Source organism: Lutra lutra, chromosome 2, assembly GCF_902655055.1.
Source record: "Lutra lutra chromosome 2, mLutLut1.2, whole genome shotgun sequence".
NCBI classification, from domain to species: domain Eukaryota; kingdom Metazoa; phylum Chordata; class Mammalia; order Carnivora; family Mustelidae; genus Lutra; species Lutra lutra.
In genome coordinates, this window is record NC_062279.1 from 39207190 (window position 1) to 39221394 (window position 14205).

The 14205-nt window shown below is 41.2% G+C and overlaps 1 protein-coding gene across 3 annotated transcripts in view; it reads right to left on the reverse strand.

The window, feature by feature from the left end:
* Positions 1-2311: 2311 nt before the first annotated feature.
* Positions 2312-14205, reverse strand: part of KAT6A (lysine acetyltransferase 6A) — a 111202-nt gene continuing 99308 nt past the window's right edge. For all 3 annotated transcript variants that reach the window (XM_047717197.1, XM_047717195.1, XM_047717196.1), the window contains 3 exons: positions 12954-13556; positions 10084-10396; positions 2312-7753 (listed from right to left, as the gene is read on the reverse strand). In XM_047717197.1, coding sequence (XP_047573153.1) covers positions 5031-7753; positions 10084-10396; positions 12954-13556 — 3639 coding nt within the window. In that variant the 3' untranslated portion in view covers positions 2312-5030. The remainder of the gene's footprint in view (positions 7754-10083; positions 10397-12953; positions 13557-14205) is intronic.

A 14205-nucleotide genomic window follows, 5' to 3' on the forward strand; every position in this document is an offset into this window, starting at 1 on the left:
TGACTCTGTTTACTCATCTTTGAACATGTATAAACTAAAAATGGTTGGTTAAAAATAAACATGTCATCTCAGAGAATGTTTATTTCTTTTTTGAATGTCGCTTAAATGTGGCTTTCAGATACGTCTGTGTAGTAGAGTTAAATGCAAGAACATTTTTTTCTTGATGACAAGAATATAGTCTCACACTTGAAGTTTAGTCACAGAAATCACCAGAAAACAATTCGCAGAGACTATCTCTGCCTAGTGTTTTAAAAGATCTCGAAAAATCAAAGCCCATCATACCCCAAGGGTTTTCCTTATTTCGGGTGGAAATTACACCTGCCACCTTTTTGAGGCCTTATGTAATTGGCACACAGATATTCAGGCTCCTCATTAATATAGCAAGGAATCTCATTAAGTCCAATTTGTAGCTGTCACTTTGGAAAGAAAATCCATGGGTCTGTGCTGCATTAGGTAACCACACCAACTTATATAACAAACCCATCTTGCCCTTTAGCAGAAATGTATTAACAAATGAGTTAAGTTTTGTTGTGGGGATTGTCAGCTTTCAATAGGATGACCAGACATTTGCCAACATAAGAAATGTTACTCTATGTGGTCTTCTGAGTTCATTGACAGAAACGCGTCGCTTGAATTTTTAGTTTTCTTGAAAATCACATCAAGAACATGGAGTTTGCTTCCCCACCACCTGTCATAATAACCTTGCTTCCTCTGTTCTGCCAAGCAGTTTGCCTTTCCATTTTCATCCTCGTTGACCTGTATATTGCACATTAAGACAAGAGGAAAGACAAAAACCACTGTCCCCTACCCCAGCTGTAACAGGGAGAACCTGGAAGAGCAATGATCATCTACCTGACAGACTATGGTGCTCAGGGAATACACCTTGTCACCATGCTACAGAGGAAGCTGGGCACCACCTGCGATTCCCAGAGAGCTGTAACAGGGATAGACGTCCTGGAACCCTGGTTACTGAGTGTGGGACAACAGATTCTAACACCAGGGCTGAGGCCAAGGCTCTCAGCAACATACATGAATTAGGTGTATTATCATTTTCTTCCCACATCTACCTTCTGATATAGAGGGAAAAGGTCAGAAGGTAGACAATAAAGAAATGAGCCAGCTCCTCTACTGATATCATTCATGAATTGCCTATAAACGGAATTTCATTATTCAAATTATATTTTAAGTGTAATTTAAATATAGTGGAGGTGTTAACACTTTAAAAAGTGTATCACACATTCTTTGGGTCACATGTCCTTTGTAGAAGAATCAGAATTGGGGGCGCCTGGGTGGCTCAGTTGGTTAAGTGTCTGCCTTCAGCTCAGGTCATGACCTTAGAGTCCTGAGATTGAGCTGCTGCTGAGCAGGGAGACTTCCCCTCTTCCTCAGCCTCTCCCTCTGCCTCTCCTCTGGCTTATGCCATCTCTCTCTGATATAAATAAAATCTTAAAAAAAAAAATCAGAATTGCTTTATGTTGAATTCATTTAAAGCACGTAGTGTGCAGTAGCAAAGACAAGAAGATTGTTTTGGGGATAGTCCACTAATGACTGCATAGTGCAAGTGACAGCCTTTGGGTCCAAGGGTCCAAGGTCCTTTGGGTTACTTAAGTAAGCAGAGGACATAAAGGGAAACGAATCATTTCTTTTCTGGAGACGACCGGACTACATGGCCTAAAACCTGAATGGCGTGAGACGGCAAACAAATGTCTGCTATCGGTACTATTCACAGACACTTGGTAAAATCCTAAATCAAGAAAGTGTGGCCACTAAACCTTGTACCTGCCTTACCTCCCCACCCCCAGCTGTCAGTTCTAAATTAGAGTAGAAAATCTAATTTTCTGGAGTCTACCTTGTATCCAAATTTCTAAATGAAGAGAGGCCAAGTACCACAACTCAGAAAACATCGAAAAAGATCATTAACATTCAGGACCTCGATTTCTGGCAAACCTCCCTCGATGACATGATCAGGTAAGCTGAGAGGAGAAAACAGCTTTGTTCCAATCCTAGGAGCTACTTGTTAGTGCAACTGCATTTCCGTTCTTCGGTTGAGTGAATTACAGTCCCTTTAGGCTTTCAAATGGATTTCCCTCAAAAATCCAAAGTGAGGTCATGATACCATTTGCACTGGAAGAGGAAAAACTATCTACACTGTCAGCCTTTAAACACACATATGAGTGAAAACTGGCATTTCAAAGTAAAGGCCATGAACTGACACTTGCTGTATAATGAGAAATGTGAAAAAGGCCAATATTTATAAAGAACCGGCGAGCCCGAGATATTTGGGAGAAAAATTCCACATGCAAGGCAGACATCCAAAATGGCTCAACATAATTTATTTTTTTTTATGTTAAAATGTACAGAGTTCTTTTGAAAGTACTTGCTAGAAAGGGGAAAAAAAAGTGATATTACATACAAGGAGAGGAAGGGAGACCAACTGGCCCAGGAGCGCATGACATGGAGAAATACAAAGGCATCTAGGCACCCCTTCCCCGTAGCTTACAAGTCACCATGAACAAAGTACAAAGAGGTTACAAAACAGGAAAAGCAAATATAAACAGACAGGAATAGACTTAGCTTCATTTGTACATGCGGCTTTTAGAGGCATCTGGAGCTCTATTCACACACTCTAGAGATCTCTTTAAAGAGAATTTTTATCTTTCTTAAAATAGTTTTTAATATTCTACAACAAAGATAAAAAATTTTAAAGATGGAATGAAATGAAAAAGCTCTTATTTTAAAAGGCATCAAAGTCACTAACAGTGAGTTTTTAAATTTCTTTTTTAGAAGATTACCCAAGTTATCTTGCTAAAAATACATTTTTTTTTAAACAGAAGTGAAAAAATGACAGGTACCAATATTACTGTGTTGGATAATTTCTTTTATAATATAGAAAAGAACATTTTCTCTACAATAGTTCTACAGTCACAAAAAGGCTTGTGGAAAAGGGAGCTGCCCGATTGAATTTTTTTTTTTTAAAGAAACAAATGAAACCAAACACAACCGCAAACCAACAGAAACTGAATTCACAGCCCTCATTTCAACAGCTTCTCCTTCTGCCTTGACCCACCCTCCACCCAAGATACCTCCCTCCCGACCCACCCCATCCCCACCCCAACCAGGAAGCAATGACATAGCTGAAGATGTAGGGAGAGGGCAGCACAGTGCACTTTCTACATAGATGATTGGGAACTGGAAGAGTATATACAGAGAAACTGGGTCCTACACAGCCTTGCACATGCTCAGAATTGATAGCGGTTAAGATGTGGAATTCTGCCGTTTTCTACCTAACACATTTAATTGAGAAAGTCAATTAAAGTGTATTAAAAAAAACAACAAACCTGTGCATTTGAAAAAATTTAATGCCTAATTAGTACTTCAAAAATTTATCTATATAAAATGTACAAATAAAGGAGAGAATTTAATGCTTACAGGTATTTCTTTAAGCAGTACTTCCCCCTTTTGGATATTTGACTGCACATACCAAGTGGTATAATAGTTTCCATCTTCTAATGATGGAACATATATATAGATATATATATATTTTTTACCTATCCCTGGAGCAAGTAACAGGAAGAGAATGGGCGAACTGGCTGCACGAGAGAAAAGATAATGGGAGTTGGGAGCAACATAGGAACCTGCTAAACCCTGCTGTCCAGATTTGCCCTAGTATGCTGGTGGTTGGTTTATCCCTCTTCGCTTTTAACCACTCACAGGAGAGGGGCTGGTGCACTCTGATTCACAGGGAATGAACTCAGGATCTCAAGACAAATGAAAACTGGAGGTATGTATCATTAAAGTAGCTAGAACACTCACGCCATGATCTCCCTTACGTCATCTCTTCCAACATAAAATAAACAGTGTCAAATGTTTGTCAGGTATTTTTCAAATCACTGAAATGTACAGTCAACCATCAACACTTTATGTAAGAATGTAAGAGGCTAATCACTGGGGACTGCTGTTTGAGTTTAGTCAGAGTCGAAGGCTCAAGAATCAAGACCCTTAGCATCTCAAAGTACATACTAAAACAAGAGGCTGCGTGGAGTATGTGCATTATGGCTGATTCACCAGGTGGTAAAAAACAAGAGGTAAAATTCCTCTTTTTGATTGTTAATTGACCATCTCTATTCCTCCAAAGCTGGATTAGGATTGCAAACAGCTTTCCTCTGAGATTCTGCTGTTAATTGAGACTTACAGTATTTTTGTGTCTCTGAGTGCTGAGTGGGAATAGTAAACAAACAAACAAACAAAAAACCCAAACAAAAACAACAGAAAAAAAGAAAAAATTATATTACACTTGATTTAAGAAAAACAAACATTTCAATGAAGTCCATCTATAAAGAAATATTCTTGGGGAAAGGTTTCAAAAGGGATGTGTGTGTGTGTGTGTGTGTGTGTGTGTATAGGGAGTGGAGGGGATTTTAAAAGGAGAAGCACTTTCCTGCCTCGCTTTATTAATAATAATAATAATAATAATATTAACAATAATAATAAGTTTAAGGAGCTTGGGTTGTTCTCCATGTCCCCGTCCGAGTCTCCCGTAAGTGCCTCCTGCTGGAATGAAGTAGGAAATGAAAGGTTGGGTTAGGAGGAAAGGGTCTGGTTAACCCCCCGAGATGTATATATAACATTTAAAAGTGACAACATTGGGAGCTGCAAACAGTGAGGGGAAACATACATCTTAAAATAATTCACTTTTACACAAATTCTGTCCATGTGGTGTGTAAAGAAAGTAAGGCTCTTTTTAATTATGAAAAGATTTTTGTGCATGTTTCCCCTATCCCCAAATCCATTTTTAGATGAGTTCTATTGTAAAATGTTCAAGATTGTGAAGAAAACCAAAACCCAGAACAAAATGAACCCAAAAAAAGAGAAGACCAGGTTTTCTAAAAAATAAAATAAACCAAAGAAAAATTCCTCTAAATCTACAGCAATATTTTAACTGGAAAAAGGTCCATTTTTCTCTGGTTTGTCAGTATAAAAGGTTCCTTTATTTATATATATTTAAGTTTTTAATTGCAAGTTCATCTTGCTCATCTTCTCATGTAAGGTCCATTGAGTGACTGCTTGGGCACACCAGCAGCATTCATGTAGCTGTGATGGGAGGGGCCAGTGTACATCATGTTTCCATGAGGGTTTGGCTGCATAGGCTGCTGGGTATAGGCCTGGCTCCCCATCATCCCCATCTGCATCTGCATAGGATACTGTGCTGTCTGGTTCATGTAGGCAGGGTTACTATGGTAACTGCTGTTCATCATGGGCTGTGTCATTCGATAGCTGTTCATGGCATTCAAGGTGTTCATATTCATGGAATTGACATTATAGGTGGGGGTCGGCATCAAATTAACCCCCATGTTCATGCCACGCTGAACAGCCAACGCACGCGGGCCGGCCTGCATGGCAACCGCTGGTGGGCTGCGGCCGTACAGCTGCTGCTGATGCGCAGCCGCAGAGGGCAGCGGCGCCGATTTGGAGCGGATGGAAATGTGCCCCTTGACCGGCATTTGCCCTTGCAACCTCTGTGTGTGAGGAATGCCAATGTTGGTGGCAGACATGTTGCACTGTAGCAGAGGTGATGTGAGGTTCATGGTGGTGGAGGCCAAGTTCGGGGGCGGCGTCATGGTGGCTTGTGCTTGAGGGGTCCCAGCTAATGGATGAGACGGAGCCAGCTGCGCCAGCCCTGTGTTAGACAAGGAAACACTGGTTGCATAGGAAGTCACAGCAGGAGAATGGCTATAAGGCATGGCATGAGGGTCCATAATGGTGTTAGTCAGCTGCTGCAACTTGGCTAAACTGAAGGTGGCTGACGGTTGAGAGTAGCTGCCAGCCCCGAAGTCCCCCGGAATCCGCTCATAAATGCTTATGTTCCCCGTGCTTCCCGATTCCGGAATCTCCATGATCATGGGCGCGGGAGTGAAGCTGTTGTTCATGCTGCACTGGGACAGCGGGGGGGGCTGCTGCTGCGGTGGCGGCGGGGGCTGTGGCTGTGGGGGCTGCGGTGGCGGCGGGGCGGGCGGTGGTGGCTGCTGCGGCTGCTGAGGCGGCGGTGGCTGCGGGGCCGGCTGCGGCGGGGGTGCGGGCTGCGGTGGCTGAGGCGGCTGCTGCGGCGGCGGGGGCGGCGGCTGCTGCTGTTGCTGCTGCTGGGGCGGCGGGGGTGGCGGCTGCTGCTGGTTGCTGGGAGGCCTCTCCACCACACAGCTCTGAGGGGACTTGATGTTGCAGTTGGCCGCGGCGGGCTGCACGCTGTTCTGCTGCATCATGCTGCAGCTGTTGCCCATGCTGGCCATTTGCTGAGTGACAACACAGCTGTTCTGGGTGAGGCTGCCGGAGGATGCCAAGCCGCCGTAGGAGCAGCTGCTCTGCGAAGAGTTATTCCCACAGATGCTGCCGCCCATGGTCGAATCGTAACTGCTGGGGTTCTCGTAGTTTTCCGTGGTGCTCTCGATGCTGCCCAGGTCACTGAAGCCACTGTCCACCACCTGCTGAGAGTGGTCTGATACGGAAGGCACATCCATCATGGGGCTGGTCTCCATGTTCTGCATAGAGGGTGCGGACAGGGATCCTTGTTCTGGGCTGATCTGGGTGTAACCACTTTCGAGCGCAGGCACGTTGGGACTACTGACCGAGCGGACTGACTGGCTGGGATGGGACTGAACAGAAGAGATTGGACTATTATGTTCTGAAGTATGGCAGTCTTCAACCATGGACATCTGAGGGTCTTCGTCAGCCTGAGTGTAACTCTGCAGGGTCTGACAGGCTGCCAGAGTTTCTTCACAGTCCTGGTAGGCTCCCTCGTGCTCGTTACTCTCCTCTTGAGTCAAAGACTGCACTGCTTGCACGGTTTCCAGGTCCAGTTCACTATGAGGAATCTCTTCTTCCTCTTTCAGCTCAACTAATTCTTCCTTGGAGTTTGAATCTTCTTCGTGATCATCCTCAGACCCTGGCACGTGCTCTGAAACCACGGATGTTTCATGGGAAGTCTGTTCCTCTTCAGAATCTGGGTCTGTTTCATCTTTATCCTTTATATTCTCCCTACTTCTCTGCATATTAGTATCTAAAAAAGACTCCTGACCACCAGGCTCCTCCTTGACATCTTCTCTAGTGGGCTGCTCCTCTAGCTCTTTTTTCTTGGTAGCTTCCAGATGGCCATCATCTTCATCGTCCGCATCATGGTCTTCATTCTGGTTTGTCTCTACAGCCACTTCATCCTCTTCCTCTTGCTCCTGTTCTTCCAGTTCTTGCTGCTCCTCTTCGGATTGCCTCTGCTCTTCTAAAACACGGGGCTTCTCTTCCTCCTCTTCGATCTCGGGTTCTTTCGTTTCGGTCTCGGGACTGTTGCTATCCACTGGAGAAGCTGCTCTAACTTCGCTGCTGGTTGTATCTTCTTCTTCTCCCTCTTCAACCTCTTCTGCTTCCACGTGCATCTCCTCCTCTTCCTTCCTTTCTTCAGTTAAAGGCAAGTCTTCTTTTGGTTCGACCGTTTCTTCATTCTCTTGAAGTTTGGGTTTACGTCCCGGTTTAGGAATGGGAACAATGGGCTCAACAATGCATTCTTGAGTAGAAACGGGTATGATTTCCCGATTCAACTTAAATCCTGGTTTGCGACCAGGTCTTTTCTTCCAGTGGATTGGTTTGCGGCTTTTGCCTTTGGGCCATCCCTTTTTCTTTTTCATAGGTGTGGATGTATCTGGCTCAAGCTGAGAATCCTTCACATCACATTTTCTCAAGAGTGATACTGGCTTTAGGATAGGAGTATCTATACAGGAAGGATTAAAAAAAAAAAAAAGACACATTAAAAAAAAGTTACAAGATTTTGTATTTGTACCAGTGCCTTTTTCTGAGACCACATGTGCAACAGAAACGGTTTTATTAATCCTCACAAACTTCTGATTACCTTCACTTTCAAGTTAAGAATCTAAAGGAGAAACCTAATAATGACCTCTACTGAGGTCAAGCAGTGAGCTGGCAGAACAAGGAAAGAACCCAGGTCAACACTCTTTGCCTCCCACTACTTAAAACCAGTTCAGGTTTATCATCCCCAACCGCACAGCTTTAGGAAGTTATTCTACAGGTCAGTGTTCTCCTCTAGAAAACGGAGACAAGCTGTGTAAAGAGGCAAATGCTTGGCAGTGATTACAACTACAGTGTAAGTCAAAAATCAGCTTTCTTTTTTATTTTTTCCTGTTTGCAATTTATATTCTCTCTCTGGTTTCCTTATTACTTCAGGTAATACCATGAGTTAATTACCCCAGACCACGACTGAACAATTCTACACGAATAACTGCTCAATCGATGTTGTGTTGGTACGGGAACAGCCGCAAGGCATTTAGTATGAGACAAATACTGACCTGAAGAAAAAGTGAAAGCACCAATGACAATGATTTATTAGAAATAAATTTGACATTAGCATTATTTTCTCCCCATTACTTTTTTCTATTTTTAAAGATTGTAGTAAACTATGCATAGCAGAAAATGTACCACTTCAACCAAGTTTAGGTGTCCGGTGTGGTATGGCATCAAGTACATTACATTTCCCATTAATTTTTAAAGGGAAGAACACAAGGCAAGAAACAGGATTTCGAGGAGGAAGCTAAAAAGGCACGGTTGGCAATAACGTGAAAATAAAGAAAGGAAACGGCCCCATCAGAGAAAATTTGTCCAAGTCAACAAGAATTTAAACAGGGGATATTATTTCAGTCTACAATGATCCAAGAGAGAATTTTACTGAAGGGCCAAATTTACACAATAAATCTTTGGTTTCCCATTATATACCTCAAAGTGTTAACACAATAAACCTGCGGAAAATCACTCACAGCAAAGCACTCAGTCATCTTATCACTATATTACAAGTATTTCTTAAATAAAAATGTGAGAGTGGAGAAAATGCAAGTTTCAACTGGATATGAAATTGAGCAAATTTGATTTTTAAAGAATAAAAAGCTCAATTAATTAACAAATAAACACTATAATTCCACCAAGAGTGGACGACTAGATTACTTAAAATTCACCCAGTAAAGTAAAAAAAAGCACTGTCTGACCCCCCCCCCCACCCCAGTTAAGGCAAACACCGCAGATGCAGGCACCATGAGGCACTGGCAGAAACTTTAGGGTAGGATGTAATGACTAGTCTGTGACCCAGCACATACATATACTGGCCACCAGCTTCTTTATTTCTAATGACAAGGCTATTTAAAAGTAAATCACCAGATTCTACACTATGCCATAAAATTTAACCTACCCTGAGGCACTGTTACCATTTTTATCAGAAGTTTACTACTTGCAGAGAAAGGCACATTAGAGATATGATTCAGAAGGATTCCTGATCAGATTTGAAGCAAGTCCAGTTTATATGAATCTGATCTTATTTAAGAACCATCTTCCTAGGGGTGCCTGGGTGGCTCAGTGGGTTAAAGCCTCTGCCTTCGGCTCAGGTCATGATCCCAGCGTCCTGGGATGGAACCCCACATCAGGCCTCTCTGCTCAGCAGGGAGCATGCTTCCTCCTCTCTCTCTCTCTCTGCCTGCCTCTCTGCCTACTTGTGATCTCTGTGTGTCAAATAAATAAATAAAATCTTAAAAAAAAAAAACCAAACCATCTTCCTAGCATGTATCCACTTAGCAATATTTATTAAATGCCTATTTTAAGCAGTCAGCATACAACAATTAGACAAACAGCGAAGTACACGGAGTGTACTTTCTAGTGAAGTGTTATTATTTCAATGTTTTCCTGATGCTAAGTCCAATACATCCATTTACTAAAGATTCATATAATGGCTGAGAAAGGATTAGGCCAAAAAGAATAATTTCCTAAGAGCAAGATACTTTCTGCAGAGGCAAAAATTGGTCCTATGTTGAAGGGGAAACTAGAAAAAAAACTTTAAAAGGTCAGAGGGCTCAAAGAAAAAATGGGGATGAATATACTTGACACAAATTCTGAGAGGTTACCAAGTCGGCCATCCTTTACTTGCTTAGTGGGGAGAGTCGTTTTTTTTTCAGCCTTTTGGTGGAAGGGCGTGCAGCTATCACTTACAGCCTGTTTCTTTAAAAACAATAAAACTACCCTAAGCAACAGTTCTGTAAAACATACCATCAGCATCATCTGACTCTTCATCATCATCTTCATCTTTAGATTTCCTCTTTGAAGAGGACCGACACCTGAGCACATCTTGTGAGGAGAGACGACGGAAGTATCCTCTAGAGAAGAGTTCACTTTCATCCTCTTCCTCTTCCTCTTCATCAATCTCAAACGTAGGTTCTAATCTTGGCATTGGCCTCTCGGAGTCAGAGTCTTCAAAAGGTTCATCTAACACCTCCGTGGTCTCAGAAATAGTTTCTGTGACCACACTGCTGTTGTGGTGTTTGCGCTTTCGGACTCTCCTCCTTCGGTGAAGAATTGGTTTCTATTTAAAAGAGGAAGAACATTAACGTAAAGAATGCTATCATTTCTATTAACATAATGGTTTTTGAATCTAACAAAATATGTTAACAAAAATGTTTCTATTAACATAATGGTTTTTGAATCTAACAAAATAAGCATATATAAAATGGGTATACTGTTTGCCAAGAGACATTGTTGAGTATTATTTCAAAATACTACAGTAAAATACTACACATAGTTATCACAGAAAGATGTTGGATAATTGAATACAACTTTATAAAAGGCATGCCCAAAGAGCAGATATTATAATTCCCTTATTAATAGTTCAGTTACATTTAAATGCCCATTTCAATACTGAAATGACACAGAAGCTAGTCCTTTAACATCTTTTTACCTCAAGAAAAAAAAAACAACACTTTGTCTCATAGCTCATAATAGATACAACAAAATGATAAAGACGATGCACCAGAAATGATCTAATCCAATCCCTCATTCTATAGAGGTGAGAAAGGTTACAGGGCTTCCTTAAGGTCACATATCCAGTCAGTATAAAAATGGTTGTAAAATATAGTCTCTGACTCCCAGTCAAGAGAACCTCTTTAAGAACTTCAATTATTTTGTGTATGATCTCACTGCCTATTACAATATTCTCATGTTTACACAAGGAAATAGCATAACTTTTATCTTATAAATAGGCAATACAAGCCTGAAATGGCAAAGATACATTCTTCCTGATCACGTAATGAATGGCAGAGTTAGCCTGTGTTGAGTTTTTCTCCACTTCAAATTTAAATTTACTAGTCCTTTTAGTTGAGAGTACAATTTTCAAACCAGGTTAAGCATGTCTGACTATGCTCTTTGGAAAAATGGCTGACTCTAGAACTGGGACGTGAAATATACAAGATGAACCAAGAATATCCTGCAGTACTAGAAAGTTAAGGAAGTGCTCAAAACAAAACAAAAAACCCTTATAATGATGATAGTACGCATTAAGTTAAAGGGAGATGGGAGCAAAACTTAAAGACTCCTAATGGCCAATGCTGGAACAATCTGAGCAACAAATTAAATCAAGTGGTACTGCTGGGTATAACTCAAAGTATAAAGTAAATATCTGAGTTTATGCTGGTATAAGTAAGTGCTTGAATAAGTAAAGAGATGGGTGGGAATGGCAATGACTACCTACCTTCCAAAGAGTACAGTACAGGAAAGGGGAAAAAAGGAGTGACTGATTTACAGTGGAGAAACCTGACAAACACAACCTCAAACCTGTTGATCAAGGCTGATATCAACAGTGAAAAGTCATACTGACAATAATACTATCATGTTTGGTGTGTATGTGTGTGTATACATAATATATATTCAGATATCCTTTATATGATGTGATAAGAAAGACACTATACCTCTGTGGTCTTCTTCCCAAAAACATATTACCCCATTCTAATATTATGAGGGACATTCTAAAATACCTAGCCAGTACTCATCAAACTGTAAAGGTCATCAAAAACAAGGAGTCTGAGAAACTATCATGACCAAGAGGGGCCAGAGGCATGAATAGTATGTGTAATGTGGTGTGCTAGATGAGGTCTTGGAACAGAAGAAGGGCATACAGGAAAACTGAGGAGATCTAAATGAAGTATGGACTCAAGTTAAAAAAATACTAGCTCACTATTCGTGGCAAAATACTATACCAACGTAAGAGGTTAACAACAGGGGAAACTGCCTGTAAGGAATACAGGAACTCTCTGTACTTTCTCTGCAATAACTGCATAAATCTAACTGTTCCAAAATTAAAAACTTATTTTTTTATATATAGCCATGCTTTTTTCCCCCCCCTCATAAGGTTCTGCTAAGGAAAGGAACAGTTTCACTGCTTTGGATGAAAGCTGTCACCCCGCTACTCTGAGGTGGCTCATCCAGGGGGCTGGGCTCTGGCTAGCCTGTGGCAATGCTTAAAGTTCACTCCACAGCCTGGGACATGTGTTGTGATCACCATCACAACACATTTATAAACTGGCTATCATTCAAAGTCTGCAAAATGACAAGATAAAGTTGAGAAAATATTTTTAAAACCAAGTTAAGTTGAACGACTGAAAGAAAAAAGGGAGAGATGGAGAGGGGAGAAGAGAACACAGGGGAAAAAAGTCCCACCCCACCTACGAGGAAGAGCCTGAGTACCCTGACCTAGGGCACCACTGTCCATCAAGCTGTCAGATACTTTTCTCCTTTTCTAACACAGGCATTTCTAATTTATACGTACTTTTAAAATACTTGACAAATCCCTGAAAGTCATGATTACCACCTCAAAACAGCAAGCTGAAAAACAGTTTGTCAGCCCTTAAGTAAGTTTATGACGTCTACGTTCATTCCCATGAACCACAGGAGCCATATCCACGTTTCAAATGTTCACTGGGAAAATCATAAGCTACAATATACCGAGACATAAAGTCTAAAAAATTAACACACTAACAATTTCTATATTTACTTTTTCAGAACTCCATTATAGACAGATGTGCATAATAAGCTGCCACTGGGGAAAGAACAGACGAGTCAAAAGAAACAAGTCAAAAGAAAAACCTTACTTTTCTCTTCAATGTGGGCTTTGTAAGAATTGGTGGAGAGCTGGACCGAGGACTTTCTGGCTCTTCTTCCTCCTCACTACTCTCACTGAAGCCTCTGAGGAGAGCCCTGTCACCATCACTATAGCGACGGGGCAGTCTATCACTGCCTTCTGGTAATCTACACTTCAGTGCCTCGGGGCTCTTCTTCAGCTGTCCTCGCCACAGCTCAACCCCCTCACTTAGTCTTCTTTTGGGAATGTCTGGCTTCCCATCCTGGCTTGGCTGCTCCTGAGAGGCTGCCAACTGCTCCTCACTTTCAGTATATTGTTCTTGGGAGGTTTCTGATTTTTCCTCACATTCTCCATATTGGTCCTGAGGAGTTGATGTCTCTTCCAAGAGCAGTTTAGAATCTTTATCACCAAAACGTTCCTGGGTTTTTCTGTTCTTCCTCCCCCAGCGGCCTCTCCGGGATGGCTGATTATTTGCAGGAAGACTATCACGGGGAAGGACTTGTTTGTTCAGACGTGCGGAACTGGCTGGTGCCATGACTTCTGGTTTCTTTTCACTTTCTACTGAAGAATAAGAATCTTGTTCTTTGTTCTCCCGAGATGCAGACTTTCCCACCTGATTTCAGAAAATAAAACCATGCTGATTAATTTTGCAGTCTTATCTGATTACACCTCCTATCTGACCTCTTAAATACAGAGAAAGGAAATAGAGCTTTAAAAAAGAAAGTATTATTTGATAGCTATCATGAATATTTCTCATGTGTTAGGCACTATTTTAAATGCTTTATAAGATTCATTTAATCCTTACAACAATACTATGAAGTGTTATTATTATATCCTCATTTTATAAGTAAGGTAAGTGAGGCACAAAAAATACAAGTAACTTGCCCTAGGACATGCAATGGCAAATGTGGAAGCTGGGATCTAAACCTAGGCAGTCTGACCCAAGAGTTAGTGCTCTTAGCCACTATGCAACCCACCTTCAAAAGACAAAGTGAACAGCATGTTCTTATAAAGGCTAAGTGATATAATTTACCAAATTTCTCAGCAATAAAATTAATAAACAGAGAAGAGATGGGTTCTGGGGCATGGGCAAAAGAAAGGGGGTGTTTGAAAAAAATGAAAGAAAATGTCTGTAATTATTTTTATTTTTATTCTGAATATTTAATTTCATTTTTAAAATTAAATTACATTAAACGGGCGTGAAACTGTGTTTATCAAAGGAGGACATAGATTTTTAAAGGACAAAAGCACAGCTTAAAAAA